The sequence below is a fragment of the Alnus glutinosa genome, chromosome 12 (assembly GCF_958979055.1).
Source record: "Alnus glutinosa chromosome 12, dhAlnGlut1.1, whole genome shotgun sequence".
NCBI lineage: Eukaryota > Viridiplantae > Streptophyta > Magnoliopsida > Fagales > Betulaceae > Alnus > Alnus glutinosa.
In genome coordinates, this window is record NC_084897.1 from 8,548,401 (window position 1) to 8,574,406 (window position 26,006).

General features: G+C 35.0%; 2 protein-coding genes across 2 annotated transcripts; both read left to right on the forward strand.

Annotated features, from left to right (window-relative positions):
- The first annotated feature begins 11,435 nt into the window (after positions 1-11,435).
- LOC133883138 (protein NETWORKED 1D) lies at positions 11,436-20,408 on the forward strand. Its single transcript, XM_062322359.1, has 5 exons — positions 11,436-11,622; positions 12,045-12,114; positions 12,239-12,513; positions 13,219-17,477; positions 18,981-20,408. The coding sequence occupies exons 3-5, from the start codon at positions 12,411-12,413 to the stop codon at positions 20,190-20,192; spliced, it is 5,574 nt and encodes a 1,857-aa protein (XP_062178343.1). The 5' UTR covers positions 11,436-11,622; positions 12,045-12,114; positions 12,239-12,410; the 3' UTR covers positions 20,193-20,408.
- Positions 20,409-23,534: 3,126 nt separating this feature from the next.
- On the forward strand, positions 23,535-24,587 carry LOC133852545 (LRR receptor-like serine/threonine-protein kinase FLS2). Its single transcript, XM_062289309.1, has 3 exons — positions 23,535-23,678; positions 23,840-24,206; positions 24,337-24,587. Exons 1-3 carry the CDS (start codon positions 23,535-23,537, stop codon positions 24,585-24,587), a joined length of 762 nt encoding a protein of 253 aa, XP_062145293.1.
- The last annotated feature ends 1,419 nt before the right edge of the window (positions 24,588-26,006 follow it).

Here is a 26,006-nt window from a genome sequence, read left to right on the forward strand (position 1 = left end):
AGGGTTCTTTAGCTTCTTTTTCTAGAAACTATCACCATCTAGGCATCTATATATTATTGAAAGAATTATTAAAATCTACCATTTAATAATTATGTCTTATTCAAGAGATGTATGAAAATGTTCATTAAAAACTAAGATAAAATGTTAAAAATCCATCCATATTCATCTTGTATAAAATAAGACTTACAAGACAATGAGCCTTGACAATATATATAGGTTGTAATTAATTATCAACCTGATCTAAGTAACTAATTAACCAAAGCTTTTCCTAAAACTAGGTAAGGTTTTGGAGTCAATATTCGCAGTCTTATTTTAATTTTTTGTTGAGAGAAATAAATTTTTCATTTTTTTTTTAATAAAAATCATATTATCAATATCTGCATTAACATGTTACATATAAATAATCTGTCTTGTGGGGCAATTATATGGGCATTTACATCTGTTAACTTCTAAAAAACAATGCATATATACGATGGGATAAGGATCCATAGCAATTACTTATTTAAATTGTTAGTAATTTGAACAGATAATATGAAAGACTATATGTGAGACTTATCTGTCCACATAAATTTTGGACCGTTCAGCTAATTATCCGAACTGATGAGTTCTATATAGAATTTTTCGTATTATCTATCCGTTACTAGCAATTCGGATGGACAATTAGTTTGATAAGATGGAGTGTTGAAGAAATGCACATGGGTTTGGATGTGTTAACTGGGGCGGTTGGGAGTGGGCCATTTCACACTTGCTCAAACTTTAACCTAACATCATCATGGCATGGTGGGATGTGAGGGTTTTGGAGCCTTTAATCCACATATATGAACAAAGGAACAATTAGATTTGTATCTCCCATCTTTGAGGGCCCACTGGCCAATGGCATTCTTGTGTCTTTTTATATTTGTAAGAGAAGAAAAGGATGAAGAGAATGAGATCCAAAGTAATGGGGGGGGTGGTGGGTGGGTAGCTTCTGAGGACAACTTTGTCTTTTGAGTCTCATTGAAGCTCCCTGGAAGCACATAATGCTTCTTCCTTTGCTTTTCTCCTTCATTTCATCACTGTTTTTCCATTTCTGGTTTCTTCTTTTTGCAGTTTTGCAGAGAAAACATGATGGTTTGTTAAAAAGGAATATCTCCATCTCACTATTGCTTTTATATATATATATATATATATATATATATATATATATATATATATATATATAAATATTTGGTACAACACAAAATCGTGATCAAACCGAAAATAGTTTGATTTACCAAAAAATCTTCTTTAATTTTTGTAAAATAATTTTTTTTAAAAAAAAAAAAATTTTAACCATTTTTCGAGTTTGAACTTCTACTTATGATTTTTTTTTTGTATGCATCAAACATTAAAAATAAATAAAATAAAAATATTTCAGCAAAAAGTATTTTTTTCATATGGACGTTACTTGGTTAGTGGTAACTTTGAAAAAAGCGGCCTGCATTTGAAGATAACATAATCATGATGGCCTCCTACGCATACATGCTTCTAATCCTTGTGTCCATAAAGTATCGAGCAACACCAATTATTGTGCTCATTCTTTTACAAATTATATACATATAAACAAATACTTCTTTATCATTTCCGAAGACAATAATAATCGAGAAATGTTACACTTCACACCTATTTATCACACAATTCATATTATATCAGTTGGTACGGCATGTTTTAAATGGTTTTCACTTTTATTTCTTAAGACACAACATGTCAGTTCAGTGTGATATGAGTGTGAAGAATAACATTATTCATAATAGTAAGCATTTCTTCAAATTTGATTAAAAAAAAAAAAAAAAAACCCAGTCTATTAAATTAATATATGTTTTTAGAGCATGTGAGATGCATGTAAGAATCATATGCTCGATTAAAAATGCATGTGAGAACTATATGCTAACTTCGAGCACATTTAATAGATTAAATTAAAGTAATTTTTCTCAAAATTAGAGGAAAAAAATTGTCAAAAATTCAATGGGCTCCTCTTGAGCTGAGTTGAAGCTTGGCCATATGCAGGATGTAGGTACTTTTGTAAAGTCACTCTCTCAAGCTTTTGTGCTCTATTATATGAATTGATGCCCCTGCCCCAGGTGGTCAGTGAAAATCATCCCTCACGTGAAGAACCTCTCTTTTGCTGCCTCTCCTGCTTGCCCTTGTAATGATGTCATCTTGTGAAAAATAAACAATTAAATGCAATTAAAAATATTATAATTAGGCTGACATTTCTATGGCATACAACCAATTGAGTTGTAGTACTATGCGTTGGTTTGGTTTAATCATACAATTTATTCCTCACGTGGTTTGGTAAATTGGAGGAGCTGGCTCATTTTCTAAAAACTCTCTATTATAGATTATGCCCAAAATAAAAAAAAAAAAAAAAAAAAAAAAAAAAAAATACAATATGAAATTTTCATATATGGGTGAACAGTACTGACAATTTTTATGAATGCATAATTATTTTATTATTTTTTCTCTTTCTTTCTTTAAGGGACAAAGATTTCACTCCTTCCTTTTTTCGTTTATCTTTTGCTCTCCAACGAAGAACCCACATTTTTTTAGTTTATCTTTCTCTCCATATCTTACCCTTAGAAAAATGGTCATTTAAAAAATAAGATAATTAAAAAAAATGACCATTTGAAAAAAAAAAAACATATATAAACATATTTTGAAATGTCTATATATTTATTAATACATTACCTACAAGTATATATTTTTAAAATATATTTATATATTCATCATTACATTAACTTAAAAGAACAATCCAAATATAAAATTTAGAAAGATAATTTGATTAGTTAAGAGTAAATTGAAAAAATAAATCCATGTGAAAGTTTGAAAAATTCCAAAAGCTCTATGTGTGCTTGATTTCTCTAAAAAATTATTACATTTTTCAAATTTTTATCATAGTTTTTGACATTTTGTTCCCAATTATTAAAATTCGCGTATAGAGAAATTAAAATCGTAAAAAACAAATGTGTGTGGTGTACTTGGTATTGCAGACATAACTTTTTTTTAAAATCAAATAGGAAAAAGTTAAATACCTTTTTTAACGGCATTGTCCAAATCACCAAACCACTTTGAATTTTTTTTTTTTTTTTTTTCTTTTCTTTTCTTTTCTTTTCTTTTTGAGGGTGGTGCATTACTATAAATTGGGAGAGGAAGGAGGACTAATTTGATCTGCGTAAAGTAATAATTTTAAGAAAAATGATTTAAATACAGTTTTTATACATTTTATTTTTAAATTTATTATTAGATTTATATAATTTATATTGGATCCCACAAATTCAATGGTAAATTTAAAATTTGGTTGTATAAAAATGTGTAGGGGATGTATTTGTATTATTTTTCTAATTTTAATATGTTTGTTTTGAAAATGAGACAACTAAAAAAAAAAAAAAGTAAACTAAAGGCGATAAATATTACTTTAAATTAAAGGGACAATAAATTTTTATTTATATAAAATAATCTGAATGGGATATACATAACAGTAGCTGACCTGGCACAGCTCCTACCGTGCAGCAATTCCATCTTGCAAGGAAAATGTTAAAGGTATTTACAAACTTTTACAAAGAGAACTTTACAAACGGACCTAGCATGTGAGGTGGCACTTTATTAATAAAAAAATTCATTTACACTCATTAAAAAAATAAAAAAATAAAGTATGTTTCTCTCCATTTCCCCTCTCCTCCTCTCTCCGGCACTCTCTCTCTCTCTCTCCCCCCCCCCCTCACCGGCCAACCGGAAACCCATGCTCGGCCGACGTGGGTTTGAGAAATCCGGCCAGATCCGAGCGTGGGTCTCGGCCAAATTTGAGATCCGGCCGGATCTACTGTCGGATACTCAAGCTCTGCCGGCGTGGGTTTGAGAGATCCAATCGGATTTGAAACCCACGCACCTTAAGATTTCCGACCAAGTGCCCATAACGCCGAAACCCAATATGCGTTGTTTCAATCTCGCCGGATATCGTATCGACCATGATGGAGATCGCCGATAGCGCCTCCGTCCCGGTGGTCTTCTTCGACGGGGTGGTCAAAGATCTGGCCGTATCTGTGGGTTTCGGACCATCTCTCTTCGTCACCGATGGTTGGGTTTCCCTTTGCCACATCACATTCTACGTCAGTTTGTAAATTTTTTTGTAAGCTTCCCTTTGTACCTGTAACAGCTCTTATCTTACAACTGTCCCATGGTTCTGTCCCTCAAATTTCTCCTCCACCCATCAAAATTAAAATTTGAATAATTTGAATGAAACGTGTCCTATTATGACTCCTATTGTACAACTATATATTAATGTAAAGTCATGAAAAAATGTGAAAGGGAAATAACATCAGATTCATTATTTTACTTCCTAAAAAAAAAAAAAAAAAAAAAAAAATCATTAATTTACACTATTATTTATGCTCATCAACTTTTTATCATTATGTTATTGATGGGTTAAGGGATTAGCTATCATTGCAACATTCAACGCTCGACTCCTATATAAGCTACACGATGCCCTGGAACACAAGATCTTTTGATCTCTTTTCCTACTACGGAACAACAAGAGCACTCTAAACTCAGTAACCGTCTACTTTTAAGGTTTGATAACTGACTTAAAGCATTGAAATTGTTTTCTGTCGGCCCATTCCACCAATGCAACTCTCAGGCCTCTTTGCTGAAGTTTTAATATCTGATAGCAATGATAATTTTTATTTTTATTTTTTTAAAAAAAAAGAAAAAGAAAAAGAAAAAAAAGAGGATTGTTTGTGGAGTATTTGGTCATGGGGCTAGGTGTCAAGTTGGGTGCCTGCTTAAACCCAAAAACTCTATGTTATATGAGAGTGATAGGAAAACTTCGGCCTTCAGTCTACTGGCTGGCATTTGTTTAGCTTGTAAGGAAGAAAGTCAGAGTGACTCTAAGCATCGCCATGTGACCCTATCTATCAAAACTTACAACTCACCTCAACTTCTGCTGTTTCAGCTGTTTCAGCTAATGGAGTTCAATCTGAGCTTATTTTTTTAAGATTTTCCACATTACAAAAGTTATTTTGATCGATAAACAAGTCTTTCATTTAGTTATCTAATAAAATAATAAATAGGTTTTGAAACATCTCTATTAATTCCAAAACGTTACAACAGATGGAGTACGTAAACAAAGTTTTCTTTGTTTTGACATATATATTTATATATCTCGGGCAGCCACAAGCACAGTTGATTGTTACATCATTTGTCATTTCCAGCAACACAAAAAGCACCAAACCTTTGTTTTTTCTTTCAACTAACCAATCAATGCTTCCACGCTTGCTGCCTAACCTGGAGGCTGCTGCTGATAAGACTAAACTACTCGTACTGATCGATTTATGTCATTTTTTCTGAAGATTCTTCAATAATTTAATTTCAAAATTAATGCTTAATTTCCTCCAGAAGAATCCAAATAATAACACTTGACACACATATTTATATATACATTATGAGTTGAAAAGATTGATGGTGTGCTTGCTCCCAGTTGTCGAACTTGGACATTTGTATAAAGTTGAACATGCATGATATAGATTCCGTGGTGGATATGATATGCATACATATATATATATATATATATATATATATATATATATATATATATATATATATATATATATATATATATATATATATATATATATATATATATATATATATATATATAAGGGTTTCTTTTTTATATTTTTTTAAATAGGATGAGTTCATATGGCATTCCTTCGTATAAATCATAAATTTATATAAGTTCAAAAAAAAAAAAATTATATTATGAATTTGAGAGTTTTATATAATTTATTTTTTTTGGTTATATGTAGTTTATTTTTTTAGTTGCACTAGCAAGTAGCAACCCATTATTGAGGCATATGCATCAATTATAACATTTTGCTTGGTGGGCACTTGCAATTTTGCATCCGCCCAACAAATGCTATCATTCAAGCATGTTGCTGCTCAATCTCTCTCTCTCTCTCTCTTTTTTTTTTTTTAAAGGAAGAACCTTCATTATAATTTGATATTTAAATGGTCAAACGCTGTAATTAGGAGTACAAAAACTTTTAAAAACAAAATACAGGACTAATTTCTAACTTAGAGAACAACTGTCATAGCAGATTGACACATAATAACATCTCTCTTTACAATGAATTTCACTATGAGGAGATAAGAGAGCAAGATCTAATCTAAAAACAACTATTACAGTTTAGATCTAAGATCTACCATAACAGGCTACAAGGGTTAACAACAAAACATAATTTAAAAAACTAAAAACACAAATTAAAACAAAACTGGCCGACAAAGAGTACTGAGAGTCGTTGTTAACAGCGCTTGTATACCACGTGCTCTCACCAAAGAACCCATCACCATCAGATGAACCACCAAATCTCCCAGGATCCACCGACTGCAAATTGGAGGAGATGAAGAGCCAACATACATCGGCGAGGGAGGAGCACTTGCTAGTGCGTGCACACCACGCTCCGGTGTACGAATAATCGGGAAAAACACTCCTGGTTGCAGCAGAGGCGGAGGACGACGATGAACACCTAGGAGGGGCGTGCAAGATGCATAGAATGACGGGAAATCATAGATCTAGCTTCAAAAAACAGCCTGAAAACCAAGCCTGACACCTTATCTAGATCAACCCAATAGTAGATTGAAGCTCACAAACTCCAAACTCAGACAGATTAGAGAAAATTACCTTCACCTCTTAGTTTCATAGAGAGCCTCTAAGAGGGAAGAAAACTAGTAGCCTACAGCTCAATGTCAAGCCGAAACAAAACAATGAATAGAAGTGAAGAACAAAACCAAAAAAGTAAAGCAGGGGATCGGGGGTAAGCCCCCTCCCCCTTCAACCAAAAACTTAAGAAAAATCCGACTGCTAAGGTTTTTTTTTTCAGAGAGACGCACAAGATGCTGATTAAGAATGTTGCTCAATCTCTTTTAATACAGGATGGAGTCAGGACTTTTTTCATACGACTGAAGCATGAATAAAGACACATATTCTTTGAAAGTTTTTATTAGGCTCCGTTTGTTTCAGCGTAAAATATTGTATGAATTTTTTTTCGTATTTTCCGGTGTTTCGTGTGTCGAAAAATAATAGTCAAAGCAAAAATATTTTCAATTTGACAAAAAAAAAAAATTCTTTAGTTTTGAAAAATGATTTCTATTTTTAAATTTTGTAAATCATTTTTCGAGTTTGACCTTCTCATACTTAAATCGTCGAACCACTGGTAGACCATCATTGGAGCATTCACTGGAACCCCATCGGGCCTTTGCCGAGACCTGGTCAAAACGTCGCTGTGACCCGGTCCAGACTTCGACGAGAACCAATCAGGACGTCATCGGGACCCATTCAGGATTTCACCAGGCCACCGTTGGGACCCAACCAGGACTTAATCGAGCCATCGTTGGGACCTGACCGGGACTTCACCAAGCCACCGCTGGGACTTCACTGGGCCACTGCCAGAAATTCACTAGGCCACTGCCAAGACCTGACCAATACTTCGCGAACCCACCAAGAATTCACCAAGCCACCGCTGAGACCCGGTCGGGACGTTGTTAAGACCTGGTTGGGACTTCACCAGAACGTCGTCGGGCCACTACCAAGAATTCACCTAGCCATCGCAAGGACCCGACTCGGGACTTCTCGAGGGCATTGTCGGGACTCGCCAGGAATTCACTAGGTCACCATCGAGACCTGATCGAGACACCAACAATACTTCTATGTTGTGAATAAAAATTTATTTTTATACGTTCATATGATTGTATGAAAAAATATTTGTGATTTTTCATATTTTTTCATACGTGTAAAATTCAAAAAAATGTTTTCAAGTTTTTCAGTGAAATAAAAACTTGAAAATATTTTTCGATGAAAAACATTTTACGTCGAAATAAATGAAGAAGAGTTAATATGTTTACCTTTTCATTACATATATGCATTGGATCATGATTCGCTAGATTTAGGATTAAGATCTTCTAAATTTCTTAAGTAACTATATTATGAAGATTTTAAAATATTAATTATTATATTTAAATAAATAATTTAAATTTTATCATCTCAACATTTACTCTTAGTATTGGAGACATGTTATTTAGTATATTTGAGTCATTCTTTCATCTTCCAATTTTAAAAATTAACTATTAAATATGTAAGATACACGCAAACCCACGTATGAATACTACATAGCCGATAGTTAATTTTTAAAATAAGTGGATAATCTTTTAGCTCTCGAATCACATCCCTCCTTGCTTTAAGTTGCAAAATTCCCTCTATAAAGGAAAATTATATCAATTTCACTATCCTCTTGGATGAAATCTTGAACTTTCCTCCATTTAAAAAAGAAGGGTTAAATAACCTATTGGTATCTGAGTTTTAAGCTTTTTTAAATTTATTACTTGAGTTTTCATTTGTTTCATAGGTGGACCTTAGTTTAGGGGTAAGAACCACTTTGGTACATTTGTTACATTTTCTGTTCAAATATTAACGGTTTGCCACGTGGCACTATATAAAAAAAATTAAAAATCTTTAAAAATCTCAGCCACCCCTCTTCTTCTTCCTTTTTTTAATTTTTTTTAATTTTATATATATATATATTTCTTTTAAAATTTTTATTACTTTATTATTTTTAATTTTTTTTTTATATAGTGCCACGTATCAACTTTAACGGTTGACACATGACGGACCGTTAATATTTGAACGAAAAATGTAACAGAAGTACCAAAGTAGTTTTTATCCCTAAACTCAGGTCCACTTATGAAATAAATGAAAATTCAAGTACTAAATTTAAAAAAGCTTAAAACTCAAGCACCAATAGGGTATTTAACCCAAAGAAGAAAGTAGTAATAACTGTAAAAATAACTATCATATCTCATGTTTATACTTATAAAAAAGATATAGTAGATGTTTTATTTGTTGAGTGCAAAATATTAGGGCTATCTCTTATCTTTATTTCTAAAAGCTCCATTTTAGACTACAATAGATCCCATATGATCATACAAAGGTATGTAAAATCAATCTGAGCAATGAGGAGAATTTTATTTCGATGAGCTCTTCAAAGCATAGCCGACTTTGTTATGAATCAAATTCAAGCATCTTTCAAAATCCAAATTACCCAAAGACCAATTTGATTTGCACATAAAAATCATTTACATCGAATCTTGTCAATTCGTCAGTTATGATTTACAATAGATCTTCACTATCAAAAGTATTATTTTCAAACTAATAATTAGTAGTTGATATTCAATTATGTGTCAAAATCTTCCTTTATTTTCTTTCTTTGGGTGGGGAGGAGTTAGTTTTACAGATTCAATAATATATTTTCAAAAAAATATCGATAGAGATGGATGAGAGATAATAGGAGATGTAATATTTTTTTTTGTTATTTTTTCCATCTAGTTGTGTAGTTAATATCCAAAATAAAATAAAAAAACAATAAAGAAAAGTTCAATAATGCCGTCAAGAAAACAAAGGGTATATATAGAAAAAGAGATCATGATCTCTTGCAATTCTTAATTTTATGATTTTTTATTTTAAATGAGAGGTCAAAATTTTGTCATATCATTCATTTTGAAAAAAAAAAAAAATAAAAAAATTATAAAATAGATTCAACAAACTAATTTTGGGGTGGTCGGTCGCCCCCTGTAAGACTTGAAGGATGTAGCCGATTACCCCTCGAGGCTTAAAAGGGGTGGTTGACACTCTCAAAGGCTTTTAAGGTGGTTCGGCTACCATTAAAAAGCCTTTAGAACTGATCGGTCACCTTTAAAAAATGTTAGGCTTTGTCATTATCCTTCAAAATTTATGGGAGGTAATAGACTATCAGTTTAAAAGTTTTAAGAATAGTTGAGCCAATCTTAAATACTTTAACGGAATGGTTGGTTACTACAAAAAAAAATTATTGAGAAGGTGATTGGCTACTCACATAAACCTCAAAGGGATGGTTAAGTCATTCCTCAGGGTTTATTAGAAAAGTGTAAATATCATTTCTCATTTGAAAAAAAAACCGACCACTCAAAAATAAATATCGAAGAAATGGTCTAATAACCTCCCAAAAATTTGTTAATTGAAATAAGTACTTTTCTTATTAAAGTATAACGGGAAGGATGATCCCCATTCAAAAAGAAATACACGTGGTCCTATTTGGAAAGAGAAATTTCTTTATCGCGTGAAGAATGATGGCCGCCCTTGTCCACCGCCCCTGACGACGCACCTACCTTTATCTAAAATTGACAACGACACCGTGTCATATCACTCAAGCACTAAGGATTCCAACCAACCCTTATTACTTAAATACCCCTACAATTTCATGGATTCATCGTCATGGTGGTGTACTGGTGTTATAAATAGACCTGGGAGGTCGATGATGAAATAAAAAATTATGATTAATATTTTAAATATATATATATATTTTTTACGATAAAATTAGTAAAAAATATTAAAATTTTTAATCTTACTCGGACGTATAAACATATTAATTCAAAGAAAATAAAAAACTAGTTAGAAGATTTCAGAAGCTAAATTTAATATGTGATATGAGACGTTACATGTTGAATTTGTTTTCAAAACAACAATTATATTTGAGTTTGATATGATGTCAAGCAATTGACAATTTTGTTCTAATCAGGAGTCAGGACCTCTAATAAAAAAAGAAAAGAGAGTCAAATCAAGGAATATATATATATAATATTGGTTAAATCCGACTTATCAGGATCAACAGGGGTATAAAAGGTCTAAATAAAAATATGATCACCTATTCACAAATACATTATTATGTTGATATAAGACACATTTAGTTTTAGCAAAAAAAAAAAAAATCTTATTTAGTTAATTCTTATAATCTGTCCATGTAAAATTATCAAAACTAAAATTGACCGGAAAGAAGTCAAGGGATTGGGATTGGTTAAGGGCAGTCCACAGTTTTGTTTATTATTACCCAACCATGCCTCTGTTTTTTAATAAACAGATGGACAATTAAGGATTGGTTTGGGTGAGTAATTTTTTTTTTTTTTAAAAAAAAGTTAAAATTATGAATATCGAAAGAATTTTTTTTTTTTTGAAATTATGTTTAGATGAGTTAAAAAGTTTCATACAAAATTAGAAAAAATTGAATAAAATTTAAGTAAAATTAAATTTTTTAAAATAATATTTAAAAAATAATTGTCAGCCAAACATGTCCAAAAGAAGCATAGTTTAGTCAAACATGGAGAAACAGATGATAAAACATTTTTGAAATCCTAGTAATTACGCTGCATTGTTGCACAATCAAGCGTTTTGTGAAATAATTAACAAAACCAAATTAAGGAAATAATTACTCCTATTAAAGAAAAAGCATTAATTACAAAATTAATTACTTTCCTTTGTGGGTGTTGTCTGCGCCCACTTTTTATTATATTTTGTTTTTTTTTTCCTTCTTTGACAGCCTCAAAGCCCCACAACTGTACCAAAGCACAAGGTAAAAGCAAAGCAAAACCAGAGAGAGAGAGGAGATTTGAGGCAGAGACAGAGACGGAGACAGAAAGATCCAACTAACATGGGTTGAGAGTGAAAAAAGAAAAGCAGCTGAAGGTGCTGTTGGGACAGCTGCTAATCCAAGCCAAACCCAGAATCAGATTATTACTGGTAACTTGGTAAGCCTTCTGATCTCTAAGTTATCAGTTTTACTTGGAAAATCCATGCCCATGTCGACCATTTTCATGTAACCATGTTTTTTTTTTTTTTTTGGCTCTTCTATGGTTGAATCTCTTGCCCGTTACTATATTTTTGAGTTTTGGCCACTGGTTTTTCGAAAGTTTCTAGTTTTCTTTTGCATTCATGGAAATGATGGAGTTGTATGATTCACGTTGTTGTTGTTTTTTTAATTGGTTTGTAATTTATCAAGTTGTTCTGAACAAAGTGCTGCCTTATGCATGGTCCTGTCCTTGGTTAATTGAACATATGTCTGAACTTGTAATTCTCTTAAGCATGTAAATATTTATTTTTTGTGATCATGTATTCATGATCTGATCCTTTTGTTTTCTTGGTTTGATGTATGGTGTGTCTCTTTGATCAGGTAGTTTGACGAATTCTAAAAGATAGCAGTTACTTGTATATGGTTTTTGGACTCGTGTCCAATTGATCAGGTACTTTTCATGCTGATTCTGATCTTTTCATCAAAGTTCTTGAGAACATGAACTCTTGTAGCAATTATTCTGATTCATCTGAAGCTGAATTTGTTGTATTTTATTTATTTATTTTGTTGCATAGGTACAAGGAGCAGCAAATACATAGCTATATCCTGCTAATAAGCATTGGTTGGGAACTTTAAATCCAAATATTTCTGGTCCTGGGTTCAGTTCCATTATTTGGTAGTTATTATCAGATTTACAATTGGACTTGAGAGCAGATTACGAAAGTGGTGGTCTTCTTGGCTGGAGTCATGGCAACACTGTCAAATGCTGATTCAAAACGCAAGTATTCTTGGTGGTGGGACAGCCATATAAGCCCAAAAAATTCAAAATGGCTTCAGGAGAATTTTACAGGTATTGCTTTCTTTGTCACAGGTTTTGTTTGGTTTTTTTTTTTTTTTTTTTTTTTTTTTTTTTTTTTTTTTTTTTTTTTCTCGGAGATATGAAAATTAAGTACTAGAACTCCTAAAATGCAGTTCCTATAGATCAGTTTCTAATATTTAATATTTTTGTCTTTATTGGTTCCCAGAAGTTGAAGAAAAGGAAAACCCTTAAATAATGTATATCAAGCATGTTACTTACTACCAAACCCTAAACAGATCTGCTATAATGTTTGCTTCCCTACATAAATGATCTGCTTTACGGTGTATAAAATCAATGTTAATTTCTTTGTTTCCTATAATGATGCTCTTCTTGCTCTGAAGTAAAGGTTTGCATCCTTAACTAGAAAAAATTCAATCAACTTTGTGTTCTGAGTCCTTGCAATTATTAGCTTCACCCTGTGATTTTCCTTTGGAAAGATAAATCCCAAGCCTGATGGCTGCCATATTGTACTGCTGAACCAAAGATTTAATTGACTAACTGACATTTCCAGGCCACATGTAATTGATGGAGCTGATGAAATAACTGTCATTGTGATCATACAAGAATTATGCAAACTAAACATCCTGATTTTGTTAAAAAGATATGGTCATGATCTTTTCGCATCACTGCTCTCTCTCTCTCTCTCTCTCTCTCTCTCTCTCTACTTGACCAAAGATTTCTTTTCTGCTTGAACAGACATGGATGCCAAAGTCAAACAAATGATCAAACTTATAGAAGAAGATGCAGACTCCTTTGCAAGGAGGGCAGAGATGTATTATAAGAAACGACCGGAGCTTATGAAATTGGTTGAGGAGTTTTACCGAGCATACCGTGCATTAGCTGAAAGATATGATCATGCAACTGGAGCGCTACGCCAAGCTCAGAGGACTATGGCAGAAGCGTTTCCAAACCAAGTTCCAATCATGCTGGTTGACGATTCACCTGCAGGTTCTTCTGCTAATGAGGCTGATCCCCAAACGCCTGAGATGCCTGCCCCCGTACGTGCAATTTTTGACCCTGACGATTTGCAAAAGGATGCTTTGGGACGGTCTTCATCACAGTTAAATGCTTTCAAGAGGAATGGAGGATTTACTGAAGAATCTGATACTGTAACAATTAGAAAGGGTTTAAAACAGCTTAATGACTTGTTTGGCTCTGGAGAAGCAGTGAGCCATACAAAGTTTGCTGAAGGAAAGGCAAGAAAAGGCCTCAATTTTCAAGATGCAGAGGAGAAAGAACAAAGCACGCAAAACAATGGGAGCCATGACATCAAGGCACGAGTACTTTCTGAGTCCGAGCGAGTGGGTAAAGCTGAAACAGAAATTTTAAACTTAAAGAAAACCCTTAATAACTTAGAAGCTGAAAAGGAAGCTGGCCTACTTCAGTATCAACAGAGTTTAGAGAGATTATCTAATCTTGAATCAGAAGTCTCTCGTGCACTAGAAGATTCCAAGGAACTTACTGAACGAGCCAGTAAAGCCGAAGCAGAAGTTCAAACTCTGAAGGAAGCCCTTGCCAAATTAGAGTTGGAAAGAGAAGCTAGTATTCTTCAATACCAGCAGTGTTTAGACAGAATATCTAATTTAGAGGACGGAATCTCTTGTGCCAAAAAGGATGCTGGAGAACTTAATGGGCGAGCTAGTAAAGCTGAAGTTGAAGCTGAAGCCATAAAGCAAGACCTTGTTAGAGTAGAAGCAGAAAAAGAAGCTGCACTTGCTCAGTACAAACAGTGTTTGGAGATGATATCGAACTTGCGGGACAAGCTACTGCATGCAGAGGAGAATGCCAGAATGATTTATGAAAGAGCTCATAAAGCTGAAAGTGAAGTTGAGACCCTGAAGCAAGCACTTGCCAAACTAATTGAAGAGAAGGAAGCTGCTGTCCTCCAGTACCAGCAATGTTTGGAGACGATCTCTAGTCTGGAGCATACAATCTCTTGTGCCCAGGAGGAGGTCCAAAGGTTAAATTGTGAGGTAGATGATGAGGTTACGAAGTTAAAGGGTGCTGAAGAAAGGTGTCTTCTGTTGGAAAAATCAAATCAGACTCTGCAGTCTGAGTTGGAGTCCTTGGTGAAGAAGATGGGGTCTCAAAGTGAAGAACTTACAGAGAAGCAGAAGGAATTGGGTAGACTTTGGACTTGCATTCAGGAAGAGCGGTTGCGATTCATGGAGGCTGAAACTGCCTTCCAAACTCTGCAGCATTTGCATTCTCAATCTCAGGAAGAACTGAGATCTCTGGCTGCAGATCTTCACAATAGGGCCCAAATTCTAAATGACATGGAAACTCATAATCAGGGTTTAGAGGTTGAAGTCCAGAGGGTCAAAGAGGAGAACAAGAGCCTGAATGAGCTCAATTTGTCTTCAGCTGTTTCAATAAAAAATTTTCAAGGTGAGATCTTAAGCTTGAGGGAGACCATTGGGAAACTTGAAGAGGAAGTTGAACTTCGAGTAGACCAAAGAAATGCTCTTCAGCAAGAAATATATTGCCTGAAAGAGGAACTTAATGAACTGAGCAAGAAACACTGGGCTATGCTGGAGCAGGTGGAGTCAGTAGGCTATGATCCTGAGAGCTTGGGGTCATCTGTGAAGGAATTGCAGGATGAGAACTCAAAATTAAAAGAGACTGGTGAGGTGGAGAGAAGTGAAAAAGTTGCTCTGCTGGAAAAGTTGGAAATCATGGAGAAACTTCTAGAGAAAAATGCTGTTTTGGAGAATTCCCTCTCAGATTTGAATGTTGAGTTAGAAGGGGCTAGAGGGAAAGTAAAAGCATTAGAAGAATCCTGTCAATCTCTTTTGGGAGAGAAATCCACTCTTGTTGCTGAGAAGGCTACCCTGATTTCTCAGTTACAGATTACAACCGAGAATTTGGAAAACTTCTCAGAGAGAAACAACTTTCTGGAGAATTCCCTTTTTGATGCAAATGCTGAACTTGAAGTATTGAGGGTGAAATTGAAGAGCTTAGAGGATTCATGCCGGTTGCTTGATAATGAGAAATCTTGCCTGATCACTGATCAAGAAAGCTTAGTTTCTCAGTTGGAAACTACCAAGCAAAAACTGGAAGCTATGGAGAAAAGATACACAGAATTAGAGTACAAGCACTCTGGTCTTGAGAACGAGAGAGAATCTGCACTTTGTAAGGTAGAAGAACTGCTGTCTTCCTTGGATGCTGCGAAGCAAGAACATGCCAGCTTTTCAAGGTTGAGTGAAACCCGGTTGGCTGACATGGGATTGCATATCCGTGTTCTAGAAGAAGAAGGGCAGTGCAGTAAGAAAGGATATGAAGAGGAGCTAGACAAAGCTGTCAGTGCTCAGATTGAGATCTTCATCTTGCAGAAATGTGTAAATGACCTAGAAGAAAAGATTATTTCTCACTTGATCGAGTTCCAAAATCTCTGGGAGGCATCCAAATTATCAGAGAAACTGATTTCTGAACTAGAGCGTGATAATCTTGAACAGCAGGTGGAAGTGAAATCCTTGTTTGAGCAAATGAAAAAACTGAGAATGGGGCTGTATCAGGTGTTGAAGACTCTTGAAATTGATGCACACCAAGGGTTTGAAGATAAGATCGACCAAGATGAAGCACTTTTAAACCACATACTGGGAAAACTTCAAGAGACGCTCAATTGTCTCTCTAGAAGTTGTGACGAAAATCAGCAGCTGCTAATTGAGAAATCAGTTCTTGTTACACTACTAGGGCAACTGAAAGCAGATGCGGTGAGTCTTGTGACAGAAAGGAACACCCTTGCTGGGGAGTTTAGGATTCAGTCTGAGCAGTTCTTAGTGTTGCAGACTGAGATTCAAAAGCTTTTGGAGATGAATGAAGAATTGAGGTCGAAAGTAATGGCGGGAAATCAGAGAGAGGAGTTGTTGACTACTGAAACAGAGAATCTGCGTGGGCAGTTGTTGGACTTGCAAAGAGCAAACCAGAACTTACAGGAAGAGAAATTCAAGGTGCTTGAAGAGAAAAGGTCCTCAGTTAAGGAAGCATTTGACTTGGTGGAAGAAAAACGTAAGCTAGAAGAAGCAAACTGGGTCTTGTTTGGTGAGACAATATCTCAGAATACCCTTTCTCTGATTTTTAACAATGTCGCCTTCGAAAAATTTGTGGAGTTGAAAGAACTCACTGAAGGTCTAAATAATCTTCATTATGTCAATAGCGACCTAGAAGAGAAGGTAAGATTAATGGAGGGGAGATTAGAAGATGAAAAAATTGAAAATTTAAATCTTATGGAGTCGTTGAATAAGTCAGAGAATGAGCTTGTATCAGTTAAGTCTATTAGTGATCAATTAAGATGTGAAATTGCAAATGGGAAGGATCTGTTGTCTCGGAAGGAAAATAAGCTTTTGGAAGCAGAACAGATGTTAAGTGCAATTATGAACGAGAAAATAGAGTTGCTTAAATTAGTGGAGGATCTGAAGAATAAGTATGATGAGGCTAAGGTGATACTCAAAGATCAAGAGAAGCAGATTCTGAAAATATCTGGAGATAATTATCATATGAGTAAGGAGACTGGATGCCTATCTGAAGTGAATCAGAAATTGGAGTCTGACCTGTGCAGATTACACAAAGAACTTGGGGAAGCGAAAACTAGGCAGGAAAGCTTGAGCTCTGAACTGCAAAAGGGAATAGGTGAGATTGAACTGTGGGAGACTCAGGCTGCCACATCTTTTGCTGAACTGCAAATCTCCACTGTCTTTGAGGTTCTGTTTGAAGGAAGGATTCATGAGTTAACTGAAGCATGTGAGAACCTTGAAGATAGAAGCAATTCCAAAGAGATGGAGATTGAATTTCTGAAAGAAAGAGTTAGCACCTTGGAAGGCGAGAAAGGAGGACTACAAGCTCAGTTGGCTGCATATACCCCAGCTGTTATCTCTGTTAAAAATTGTATTTCTTCTCTGGAGAAGCATACTCTTTTTCATTGTGGGCCTCTCACTATTGAAGATGAAAAAGCAAAGGTAATTTCCATCTATTCTGCACGACTGAAATTTCAGCTGTTCCGAAACCAAGATGACACGAATTGTTTCTTAAATGCTTCATTCCATTATTACCTTATCCTTGTGCTTACTGCATGCATTAATTCTTAAAGCTTCAATTGGACATGCTACTAGAGTCTCTCCATAGAAGTGTGACATATGTCCTTTGTGGTAGCTCATTCCATCTGTGGATCTTGATTTTCTCACCAGCATGATCTTTTATCTTCACATCTTTATTCAATGAGTTCCTTCAGATATTGGTAGAATTAACGTTTGAGCTGGTTGTTTATCACTAATATTCTTGAGTTTTTTTGGTGTTAGGCATCTGCTACTTTGTGCTCATTTTAACTCCCTAGCTTCTTTACAGCTCACTTTCTATGCAACTGAAATACACTCTTTTATGGCTTTTCCGTTCTCCGCACCACCCCCCCCCCCCCCCCCCCCCCAAAAAAAAACACTTCCTTGTGGTTTTGAGCCCCATCTAATGTTCATGACTTATTTTCAGTGGTCAAGCCATATTATGCTGACTGGGGGTAATTGCCCCCACTAAAATTTGTAAAGTTTTTGGGAGCATATATATATATATCAAGTATTTGAGAGATTTGAAATTGTTTTACTATTGCATCCACTGGAAAAAAAATTATTGGATCAATTATAAGACGTGTCTTTCTATTTAAAATAAATTTAGGGATTTTAACACTTTTTAGATTCTCATGGACAGATCAAGTAGTAAAGAGAGAGAGAAAAAAAAAAAGCTTTTAAAATGGTGGCCTTTATTTGTCTGGTTTTAAAACAAAACAGTACTCTTGTTGTCCCAAATCTCCCTCACATGCAGCCGCTGGAACAAGAGAAAGGAAGGTGGAGAGAGAGAACAAGAGGAGAGAAAAAGAAGAAGGAAAAAGCATAAAGAAAAGATAATGAAGGACAGAATGAGGAAGAGTGAAAAAGTGATATAGGAAACTTTAATTTTTATTTCTAAAATTATGGAGGCAAGTAAAAAAATTATTTAAATTGTGTTTAATTTATTGGATTGTTTGGGATTGCATGTATATGGCATTATTGATTTGCTTATTTATATAGATATTATAGTAGTCGTTAGGGTTTTCCTTTCATGACTTATTAAGTTTAATTACAATGAATTGTTTATTCTTAAGTAATTGAAATTGATTCTTTTAGGGCTTTTGATATTTAGTTTTCGAATAGTGAATTCTTAATATTTGGTTTTTGAATAAGTAATGATGTCTCATCACTTATATATAAAGAGATGTTTTTCATGGCATTGGTAATGGGCCGATCATGCAACATTTTCAAAATATGAACACTCATAGAGCGTAATAGTAATGAGCGCTATTGATTTGGTATGTATATTTTTTTGGAAAACAATATCAACCGTTGTATTTATTTATTTTCTTATTTATTTGAAGTTCGCATCCACTAAGGGGAAAATCTTAACTCCGCCAATGCTTATTTTTCACTTGTTTGCAGGATGCTAATGTGGTTACTCGCTTGCATGCTGAAAGCAATCAACAAACGGATGAAGATCAAATTGCGATGGGGCCGGATGGACTTTCAGACTTGCAGTATTTGCAAGGAAGAGTGAAAGCTATTGAAAAGGCAGCGGTGGAGATGGAAAGGCTCGTAATACTGGAACGCCTAAATGCTAATGCCAAACTAGACGCTGCAGTGAGAGAGATCGAAGAGTTGAAATCTCAAGGCAGCAGCTTGTGCCAAGAAAGTGTTAAAACAAACAAGAATGTTTCTCCACATCAGGTTGAAGAGGAACATGGGGATGGGCACAGTAATGATCTCAAGCTGGGGAAGCAGTCACGTGAAATCTCTGAAGCAAGGAATGAAGTCCTGACCAAGGACATCTTGCTTGATCAGATATCTGAGTGTTCGTCATATGGTATTAGCAGGAGAGAAACTGTGGAGGCTGATCAGATGCTTGAGTTATGGGAAACTGCTGACCGGGATGGCAGCATTGACCTGATGGTTGGCAAGGCTCAAAAAGTGGCTGCCACACAACCTGCCCACAATCAGATTGAACCAGTCAAGAAACACAATCGTTCATACCCCTCTATAGAATCATTGGTTGAGAAGGAGCTGAGTGTTGATAAATTAGAAATTTCTGAGAGATTTGCTGAGCCCCGCCAAGAAGGGAACAAGAGGAAGATTTTAGAAAGACTCGATTCTGATGCGCAAAAGTTGACAAACCTTCAAATCACCGTGGAAGATTTGAAGAGGAAGGTGGGGAATACTGAGAAGAGCAGAAAGGGCAAAGGTATGGAATGTGATACTGTCAAGGGGCAGCTGGATGAAGCTGGGGAGTCCATCGTGAAGTTGTTTGATGTAAATCGCAAATTGATGAAGACCATTGATAATGGTTCCCTTTCCTTTGATGGAGTTTCTGCAATAGACCCAGATGAGAGTGTGAATGCAAGAAGGAGGAGAATTTCTGAACAGGCACGAAGGGGATCTGAAAAAATTGGGCGGTTGCAATTGGAGGTGCAGAAAATACAGTTTCTGTTACTGAAACTTGACGATGAGAAAGAAATTCGTGGGAAGACAAGGATCACCGACCGAAAACCTAGAGTTCTCTTACGAGATTATCTCTATGGTGGTGGGTTAAGAACCAGCCAGAAGCGAAAGAAAGCGCCTTTTTGTGCATGTGTCCGACCTCCAACTAAGGGAGATTGAGGCAGTTACACATTTATTCGGCATATAATCAGGATAAAGTTATGAGACATTAGTTTCATTGTCTATAGGGTTCCTTTCATAGAGATGTTCTACACCTACATGTTTTATTTTTGTCTTATAGAGAAGATCTGGTCTTCTTTAGCTTAGAGATCCTGCTGTAAATTTCAGGCTATCTAATTTTACAGATACTGTGGTAATGGAGCATGATTTGCCTCACCTCCTATTTTTCTATCTTGCATACATAATTTGGGTGATAATGGAAGAAGTATTTTCTTGAAGGTATGATGAATGAGATCAGATCTTCAAATCTGAAAATATTCTTCTACACTCGGTCATGCCCTCAACATTTCCCCCAAAAGAGGGGCAAATAAAAATATACCTTGATGGTTTACATTTTATACTCTACTTTTCAATAGCAAAACGAACCATTACATGAAACCTGTTTATGGAGGTCGAACTTAAATCTAGGAGACAACGCAGAAGCAAGTATTACTGTATTAGTGTCGGATGTAAAGAATAGAGACCGGTTATTTTGATGGAGCTTTTTCTTTGCCATGATGGAGGTATTTGGCTAAGTTTCCTCCCCCACTGGATCAACTTGCGTAAAGGCTACGGCACAGTTCTCCATATCCCGGGTCATGATGACCAGACAAAGCAAAAAGACCACAGTCGATCATAATATTGTGTAGTAAACAACATACCGAGATTTCTGCTTATCACATATCCTTGTTAAGGATTCCCCAAATATCTTCCTAAGATTCCAACTATAAATTCTCTAATCTCCTCTCCTCTAGGTAAACTTCTAACATTTCCATTCAAACGCTCTCCAGCCTCACAGAGTTTGAAAAATCCAGTGCGCTTCAATTGCCTGGAAACCGTCATGCCCCCAGGCAACCCTGTAACAATATCAAGAAATCTCATTTCATGGTCAACAATTCCATGCAAAAGCATGCAGTAAACTTTCTGGGTCAGGCCACTCATATGAGGTCCATACAAACGGCAGGGTCATGATGATGTGTGTTGCATCTGTTGAAAGAATATAATTTTAAGGATCTCCAATGAAACAGAAAATAACAGAATAGAAAATAACACAATCACACGACCAGTGGCGGAGCTAGGAATCTGTCTTAGTAGGGGCGGAATTAAAATAATAAAATATAATGATAAATAATTTTTTTTATTCTTTCTATATACTATATTTTTATAATATATAAAAGTATGGTAATTACAATTCAAAATATAAATTATAAATAATATATATATCACAAAAAATGTATATCAAACTTCATAAATATATGTCAAATTGATATATCAGTTAACATGTAGACACTAATACAAAAAATAAAAATAAAAAACAAAATACAAAATTAACTTTAAAAAAAAAAGGAAAAATACATGTGGTTGTGGCCACGTTGACAAGTCACGTTGCAACTTGCAATGACTAAAATTCTGAAAAGTATCTATAAAAAAAAGAAAAAAAAAAGTAGAAGGCTTACGGTGCAAGAGATTGTCCAGAAAGAAGCGGAGATGCTGGAGGCCAAATAACAAGATTTGTGTTCTTAGCTTCCGATGGTTGGTTTTTCTATGTAGGAGTTCTAAAGTTTTTTCAAGATTGAGAGATAAATGTAATTTTTGTTTTTTGTTTTTTGTTTTTTGTTTTTTTTTTTTTTTTGTGTTTTTTTACAAAATTGTTCCGTTCCTCTTTTTGAGCATTTAGTGGTTGTTTTTTTTTTTTTTTTTGATAAATTCTTTTTTGACGGTTGGTTTTTCCATGTAATTTTTTTTTTCTTCTATTATGAGCAGGGGGTGGGCATCAGCATCAGCATTTTTTTTTTCTTCTTTTTAATGTAATTTTTTTTTTCTTTTAAAATATAAAAAAAAAAAAAAAAAAAAAAAAAAAAAAAAACCTTTAGACATTTAGGGGGGGCGAGAGCCCCTGCTCGCCCCCCTTTGTCTCCGCCGTTGCACACGACACACAAGATATCAAGATTTGAGTGGTTAGGCTTAACAAGCTTACATCCACTAGTAGAGATGATCCGGAGAAAATTCACTATCAAAAGAATGGAGTAAAAAGAGTAGTACAGAAAAAACCATTCAAACCCAAAGTTCCAAGACACCCAAATCTCACTCTCAAGCAAAAAAGAATTAATGACAATAGAGAAATTTCTCTAAATTTCCTTAGTGCCGTGCGGCACTCCTACACCGTGAAAATACAAGTGAGACTCGTTTTATCTTTGTTGTGAGTAAAGTCTCTCAATTTTTTCTGTCCCATGAAGTTGCTGCCTCTGTTTCTCCTAAAATGATCGAGTTGGCCAAGTCTTCTAATAAGTGATGGTCAAAATACTTCACCATGAAGCAAAGTGTCAAATACTTCTCCAATAAGTAAAGAAGAGGCAAAACGTGGCTAAAGAATGACCCACAAAACAACAACCAATAAAAGTGGGCCCACAGTAAGACTTCTGAAATACTAGTCATCCACGACAAATCTCCACCTTGACTTGAATTTCATCAAGTTGTATATGCAAATCTCTTCATGACGTCTCTTCCAACACCCCTAAGGGTAATTACAAGCTACAAACATCAATCAAGTCCAATCAATTCATAAACTTGAGAGCCAGAATTGGCTTAGTCAACATATTCGCTGGATTTTCCGTTGTACCAATTTTCTTCAATATGATATCACCTTGTACCAATGTGCTTGGTCCTCTCCTAATAAATTTGATTTTTGGTCAAATGTATTGCGCTCTGGCTATCATAAAGCACAATAGTCTCGTCCTGTTGCAAACCCAGATCACTGAATAAACCTCTCAGCCAAATTGCTTCTTTCACTGCTGCTGCCATATACTCTGCCTCTGTGGTGGACAAAACAATTGTTGACTGTAATGTTGCCTTCCAACTAATGGCACATTCGGAGAGAGTGAAAACAAAACCTGTCAGAGATCTTCTCTTATCTAGATCACCAGAATAATCTGAACTAACATACCCAATGGCACTGGAATTGATACCACAACCTCTGTCATATACTCAACCAACATTCATAGTTCCCCGTAAATACCAGAGTATCCATTTCATTGTCTGCCAGTGAAGCTTGCCTGGATTTGCCTTGTAGCGACTAGCAACATTGATTGCGTGTGAAATATTCGGACGAGTGAACACCATAGCATACATGATGCTCCCAAATGCACTAGAGTAAGGAACACGTGACATGAACTGCTCCTCCCCCTCATTCTGCGGTGCTAATGTTGTTGAAAGTCTGAAATGAGCGGCAAACGGAGTAGTCACTGGTTTAGAATTCTGCATACCAAAGCATTCAAGTACTTCATCAATGTACCTCCGGCTACAATGGGAAGACTGAACAAGCTTCAAGCTCTTTATCTTGAAAATAATAGACTAGAAGGTTCCATCCCATCTGATCTTTGTCAATTAAAGAGCTTGTCTGAGTTGTATTTAACAGATAATACGCTTTTTGGACCTATTCTTGCATGTGTAAATAACTTGACTTTTTTAAGAGCTCTTTTTACTTAGACTTCAATGAATTAAATTCTATGATTCCTTTGAGTTTGTGGAGCCTAACACATATCTTAAAGATCGACTTATCATCAAATTCTCTAAATGGCTCTCTCTCATTATTGATTGGAAATTTGAAGGTCTTGAGAGTATTAGATTTATCAAGAAATCTACTATCGGGTGATATCGCAACAACAATATTATGTGGCCTCAAAGATATGGCTAATCTATCCTTGGCAGGCAATCAATTAGAAGGTCCAATTCTTGAATCTTTTGGTGAATTGGTAAGCTTGGAATTTTTGAATCTTTCAAGTAACAGTTTATCTGGAGAGATTCCCAACTCCTTAAAAGCACTTTTGTACCTCAAATGTCTAAATGTCTCTTTCAATAGACTACGAGGAAAAATTACTGTAGGACGACCATTTGTACACTTATTTGCTGCATCATTTATGTCAAATGATGGAATTTGTGGTGCTCTCCAATTGCAAGTTACCCCATGTAAAGAAGGTGTTTCTGGACCAAAAAAGACCGCAACAACACATACTAAAGTATGTATTACCAATGATTGGGTTAAAAATGCTTGTAGTTATTCTTGTATTATGGATAAGACGTTGAAAAAGGAATGTGAAACTTCTAGTGGAGGCTAAATCACTACCACTAGCAACATGGAGAAGAATTTTCCAACAAGAACTTTTACAAGCAACAGAAGGGTTCAATGCAAACAACTTATTAGGTAAAGGGAGTTTTGAATCAGTATATCGAGGGACACTTTCAGATGGAATGATTGTTGCAATAAAAGTTTTCAACTTGGAAGTGGTAGGGGCTTTCAAGAGTTTTGATACAGAGTGTGGGGTACTATGCAATATTCATCATCGAAATCTTCTCTAAATCATCAACGCATGTAGTAACATGGACTTCAAAGCTTTTGTATTGGAATACATGCCGAATGGGAACCTTGAGAAGTGGTTGTATTCTCAAGATCGTTGTTTGAGCATCTTACAAAGACTAAATATGATGATTGATATCGTGTCAACACTGGAATACCTTCATTATACTTATTCTTCACCTATTGTTCATTGTGATTTGAACCCCATCAATATCTTATTAGATGAAGATATGGTCACACATGTTGCTGATTTTGGCATTGCCAAACTGTTAGGTGATGGGGATTCTATGATGCAAACAATAACTCTCACCACAATTGGGTATATGGAACCAGGTGATGTTTTTAGCCGACAACTAGAACTTGCATTTCTATCATTCTACTCATGCACACACAGATAACTCTAGCTTTTTGGTAGAATATCGATTTTAGCACTTTTATATCTTTAGATTTTATAATTATGTTCTCATTGTTATTTGTGATGTTACAAATAAAGTATGGATCGAAAGGAATTGTTTCTACAAGAGGCGATGTGTATAGTTATGGTATTTTATTGATGGAAACTTTCACGAGAAAGAAACCTACATATGACACGTTTGGTGGAGAAATTAACTTGAAGCGTTGGGTAGAGGAATCATTACCACTTTCAGTAACTAAAGTTATAGATGCCTTTTTGTTGAGAACCGAGAGAGATTATGCTTCTATGGAGAATTGTATGTCATCCATAATGGAATTGGCTTTGCAGTGTTGTGCTGAGTTACATGAACAGAGGATTAATGCAATGTAACGCCCACCTTTTACAAAAAGGTGGAAGTGAAAATTTCTAATTTTCACGTGACACTACGACATCATCAGAGTTGAGATTTGTCAGTGGAATATATTTTTTTTTTCTCAAAGACTTGAGAATATAATACAACAGAGTTGACTGAATTACCTTAATATATAAATAATATGATTTGGCGTTCTCACATAATAAATACACACAAAACATTAACATATGTGCCACATGCGGCACTAATAATACGTAACCATTGTTTTAACCTAGTAGAAACCAACATACAAAATATTACATATTTACAGAAATATTTAAAGGGCTCATTCATAAATAACAAGGTCGAAAGATCCTAATAGTCCTGACCTTCTTCCTGTCTTGCATAATCATATATGTGATTGTGGTTATCACTACAATCTCATACTGTAATCAAGTGAGTCAACTGCCTTCAATAATAAAATGAAATACTGATTTATTTAACAATACAGAATGCAATAATATGATGTAATGACAGATTCATATGCACAATCTTATTCATTTTCTTTATTATATTGGCATGGGCAGCGACGACTTTCCCATACTGTTGGTAGTGACAACTTTCCAACTTTTATTGTTTGGTGGCATAGGCAGCGACGACTTTTCCATGCTATTG